This window comes from Octopus sinensis, linkage group LG10 (genome assembly GCF_006345805.1).
Source record: "Octopus sinensis linkage group LG10, ASM634580v1, whole genome shotgun sequence".
Classification (NCBI taxonomy): Eukaryota; Metazoa; Mollusca; class Cephalopoda; order Octopoda; family Octopodidae; genus Octopus; species Octopus sinensis.
This window is the reverse complement of record NC_043006.1, coordinates 40,854,777-40,860,267: the sequence shown is the minus strand read 5'-3', so window position 1 is coordinate 40,860,267 and position 5,491 is coordinate 40,854,777. Positions and strand designations below refer to the sequence as shown.

At 34.6% G+C, this 5,491-nt stretch overlaps 1 protein-coding gene across 1 annotated transcript in view; it reads right to left on the bottom strand.

Annotated features, from left to right (window-relative positions):
- Nucleotides 1-2,690: 2,690 nt before the first annotated feature.
- LOC115216190 (proto-oncogene tyrosine-protein kinase receptor Ret-like) overlaps nt 2,691-5,491 on the bottom strand; it is a 25,296-nt gene continuing 22,495 nt past the window's right edge. Inside the window, exon 8 of the mRNA XM_029785388.2 lies at nt 2,691-5,108. Within this exon, the coding sequence (XP_029641248.2) occupies nt 4,820-5,108 (289 nt within the window). The 3' untranslated portion in view covers nt 2,691-4,819. The remainder of the gene's footprint in view (nt 5,109-5,491) is intronic.

Here is a 5,491-nt window from a genome sequence, read left to right as displayed (position 1 = left end):
TACACACATCTGTCATATAAAAACAGAGACACTCACGCGTGCGCGCACACACACACACACACACTAGTCAAACGATTATTGAGTTCCTTGTAGATGTTGCACAGCGGTTTATGCTCGATGATTTGAAGGATAACTTGTATAATATATACAAATATATTTTTATTTGGTGCTCATTCGAATGCTTGTAGGTTCAAAAATTTTCATTGAAATGTATTATTATTTGTTTTCTTATTTACTATTCCTGAGTTTCTGTGTGGTTACTAGATGTGGCATCCAGGGGTTTCTAGCCAATTGTTGATATAGAACAGCGGCGGTCTTCGTCATTGCTTTATGCTGCGAACCCCATCCCGTCCTACTTTTGAGTATAGCTTGAAATGCTACATTAAGAACATATAGCTGAAGCCTTAGTGTTCATTTAAAATTTCAAGGCTCTCAATAAGCCATAATTTTAGTCATGATCGATATCTCCCATTTGCAATGATTTCTTTATAATCTTGTTGGAAAGGAAGCTCATTTTATAATCATAAAATCTCCAACTTCAGCTAGAGATTTCTTTGAAGAGTTTATTTGCCAGGAATGTAACATAAATTATTTCAAATTTTGGCACAAGGCCTCAAGCGTTTGGGGGTGGGGGCTAGTCGATTACGTCACCCCCACTGCTCAACTGATACTTATTTTCCGACTCGGCAGAATTTGAACTCGGTGTAAGGAACCGGAAGATATAGCACAAGGCTTTGTTCGACGCTCTAACACCCTTCAGATGTTTAATAATGGTTTCACAAGCCAGCGGTTTCGGGGTAGGGGGTAAGTTAGTTAGTTACATCGATCCCAGTGATCAATTGGTATTTATTTTATCGACCCCCGAAAGGATGAAAAGCAAAATCGACCTCGGCGGAGTTTGAACTCAGAACGTAAGGACGATTCTACTAGCTCACCGCCTTCAAATGCTTAATAATGACAAATAAAAGATAAATGTAAGAGAAAGGTATACCTATTTCTTTACTACCCACAAGGGGCTAAACACAGAGAGGACAAACAAGGACAGACAAACGGATTAAGTCGATTACATCGACCCCAGTGCGTAACTGGTACTTAATTTATCGACCACGAAAGGATGAAAGGCAAAGTCGACCTCGGCGAAATTTGAACTCAGAATGTAACGGTAGACGAACTACGGCTACGCATTTCGCCCGGCGTGCTAACGTTTCTGCCAGCTCGCCGCCTTTAAACGGATTAAGTCGATTACATCGACCCCAGTGCGTAACTGGTATTTATTTTATCGACTCCGAAAGGATGAAAAGCAAAATCGACCTCGGCTGAATTTGAACTCAGAACGTAAGGACGATTCTACTAGCTCGCCGCCTTCAAATGCTTAATAATGACAAATAAGAGATAAAATGTAACAGAAAGGCATACCTATAATCTATTTTCCTATTTAATTAGCGATATTACATTTTTGTGGCGTTGTTTATTGTTTCCGTAGTTATCTTCTTTTTTTTTTAAATTAGAGGAAAGAGAAAGAGAGAGATCAACACTCATGATCTTAAAGGACCTTTTAGATTGGTTCAAATAGGACCCAGCCTGAACATCTGTAAGTAAATCTGATCAGTCAGGGAAGTGAGGGTCTAGTATCAGCGATCGTAACCGAGGGGACAATTAAATACCCATTGATAGTAAACATTGTAAAGCAACGTCTCATTATCAGAAACATCGTATCGTAGTTACTTGTGTATAAGTCGATCTATTTTATATTTGATTTCACCTGAGAAAAGTGGGATGCAACTAATACACGGAGCAAAGCTGAAACTATTTACGTGTATATAAGTCGGGCTTTTTATTTGATTCTAACTATGAAAAAAAAAAGTGACTGGGCTGCGATTTATATACGGGGCAAAGCTGAAACTATTTACTCATGTATAAATAACACTATTTTATACTGATTTTAGCAGCAAAAAAAAAAAAAACTCGATACGAGCTATACACGTGACAGTGTTAAAACTATGAAAGGAAAATATTTTGTAGCAAGATTTAACATGAAATTAGGCACTCGACTTATACACGATATTCACATATACATTAATCGCAAAATAAACCTTCTCTTTCATTCAGTCCATCCACATCCACAACTGAAGTCTTTGCTTTTTACCCTTTTTTTATGTTTCTGTTAGTTTTTCTTATTCGTGTTTTGATCTCTATAATTTTCGTTTTTTTTAATATATTATTTATCTTGTGTATTTGAGCGCGCATGCTTCTTACGCTTATTTCATTAGATTACCTATCATAATTACGTTAATTTTTATCTTTATTCTCATCATCATCATCACCATCGTACTATCATTGTCATTGTCGTTGTCGTCGTTATCATCATAGTTTAATGCACATCAAAAACAACACATGTCTCCACGGGTTTGATGAATTCACCTCATCACAGTCTGATATCAAATGCTTTAAAATGTGATAATTTCGTACTACATATACCACATTGAAGCATATAGATATTTTGTAAAATCAGACTGTGTTAACCAAAACGCCGTGGTATACTTATATTGTGCAAAGAACTGCTCTGGTAAGACCATTATGTAGAAATAAATATGGTAAGGTCACACTCTATGCTTATATGCTAAGCTCGTATTGTACAAAGAACTTTTAGGTCATACTGTAAAAAGCATTAAGATCACAAAATATAAAGGTCAGTATTAAAAAAATCATATTCCATAAATATCTGTGGTAAGTTCTTGCTATACGGTAAAATCATGAAGTACAAAGAACTGTGATAAGATCATGCTGTACACATACCAGTGCTAAGATCATGTTTTGCGAAGACCGTTATTAAGGTCATACCGTATTAAGAACTACAGCCGGACCGTAGTGTACAAAAGTTTGTGCTGAGATAGCTTTACATAGAACTGTGGGAAATTCATACATTGTAAAGAGCTACGGTAGGATCATTACGAGTAAGTACAAAGCTATCTGTACTATATAGTACTGTGGTTAAGATCGCCTTGTACAAAGAGCTAATGTAAGATCATACACTCAAGAACGAACTACAGAAAGATCATAATGTAGAAAGGTCATAAAATGCTATGATCTTATTAAGATCTTATTGTACAAAGAACCTTAAGATCTCTATCTAATACCGTGGGTAGAGATCGTGTACAAATAGCCAAGGTAAGGACATAATCTATAGAACCATGTGGTAATAAGATGTCTAAGAAGCCATGAAATGGTGTCAGAGTGTAAGGGGGCAAGTCAGTTCTCGGCTCGTCCATTTTGGATTTTTAAAAATCTCTTTCTGTTTTGTTTACTTTGTTGGTATTTATTTGATAATTAATTAATTTTTGGTTTCGTTCTCGTCTCTAATGTCCGCGATAGGGCTATGGGAGAGGGGATCACCTTTGTAGTATTTCTTTTGCCGTATTTCGGTACACATAGAACACATGATACGAAAATTAAAAAAAAAAAAAATTTACGTAGAGAATATTTTTCTATCTTCTCTTGAAAAAAAAAAATGAAAAAAAAAAAAATAAAGAACTGTCTTTTTCTACATCACCGAAATATAAAATGTATATATATATAATAAAAATATATATATCCGGGTATGTAGAGTGTACATAGAATTAAGATGTAATTAATTAAGAAATGTAATTAACAACAATATAATTTAAATAATGTGGGAGAAACTAATTGTTCTGTTTTGTTGGTTTCACTGGGAATGAGGTTATGTTGGAATAATCACTGCTGTTATCATTATCATTATTATTATTATATTATTATTATTATTGATGGTGTTGGTGTTGTTATCGCTGTCAATAATTAATGATGATAAATGAGGAAAAATAATTTCGAAAAATCGGAGAATTGGATTTCTGTCAATTGTTGGAAACAACTGAACAGATTTCGTTTCATGTAGTTTACGCGTACGTGTGTATGTGTGTGTGTTGTGTGTGTGTGTGTGTTGTGTGTGTGTGTGTTGTGTGTGTGTGTGTGTGTGTGTGTGTGTTACATGCCTATATTTACGTATAATCGTGCGTGCCAATAAATGTAGCTTTGGCAAATCTGTAAAATCCGGTATGGAATTATATATATATATGTCTGTCTGTCTGTCTGTCTGTCTGTCTGTATGTATGTATGTATGTATGTATGTATGTATGTATGTATGTATGTATGTATGTATGCATGTATGTGTTGAATCAGCTGGTGGTTCACTTCATTCTACGTCACCTGAGTTTAAATAGGCAACTTGGAGATACATTCGAGATACTAACTTCACATCATGTATTGAGTACGTTTCTTCCCTTTTCTGCAACAATGTGCGCGCGTGTGCATGTACACACACACACACACACACACACACACACACACACACACACACACGTATAATATATATATACACACACAGATATATACATGCGTACATATATACATACACATATTTTATACTTCTATACATGTATATGTGTATATGTCTGTATATATATATATATATGTGTGTGTGTGTGTGTGTGTGTGTGTATAGTATGTATGTATAATCGTGCGCACATGGGGAAATAACAAGAGATTCCCGTTTTACCATTGTTTTAATTTTTTGTTTTTGTTTGTTTCTGTTTTGCTTTGTAGAATAAACCAATTTGTCCCGTTTTTCTTTTGAGTGAGAAAAAAAAAATGAAAGAATCGTGTATTATGAATTGCAATTTTCGTTTTTTTTTTTCTGTAATTTTCTGTCTTTTTTTCCTCCTTTGTTCTTGGCAGTTATTTAGATCAAACCCAGTGGAAATAATGGATACATTCCATTGTCTCAGGCTTCGTAACAACATATGTCTTATTGTGAGTACACACGTCTGATGAGAAATTCTGTTGACAGCTCTTCTGGGGAGGTGTCTGCTGGTATTTCGGGGATTTGACGTCTTTCAGGTAGGGGTGGGGCTAAATCGATTTCAAAAGACTGAGGTGGACTGCTGTTTTCTGAAGCTGCTAAAGGCACATTGATATTGTCCAGTTCCAAATAGTTACAGTCTTTGGATAGTAAATACTCCAGTAGGTGACGTAGTTGTGTGAATGTCGGTCGTTTTTGAGGATTTTCTGCCCAGCATAACCGCATAATCCGATACCTGTTGAAGTAGAGTTATATATAATATAGTAATCATATTTTAATAAAGTAATTAACGAAGAAGATTAAAAAAAAAAGCAAGAGGATATCATTGAATTAAAAATAGTGTAAATAGTTTCAGGAAAGAAATGAAATAGCAAAAAGTTAGCTATGGGAATGTATGATAAGGGCAATGATAAAGCTGATAGTTCATTAGTTTTACTATATGAAAGCAATTATTAAGTCTATCATGAGTAGAAAATTCTTATAAATTCCAGTTTGAATTGTTTTTTTTTTTCTCATAATGTGGTTTATAAGTTTATTTTATAACTGAAAATCACAAACAGATATTATGCGTTGCGACATAGTTATTTTACTGCACGATAATGTTTTTTTTTTACATTT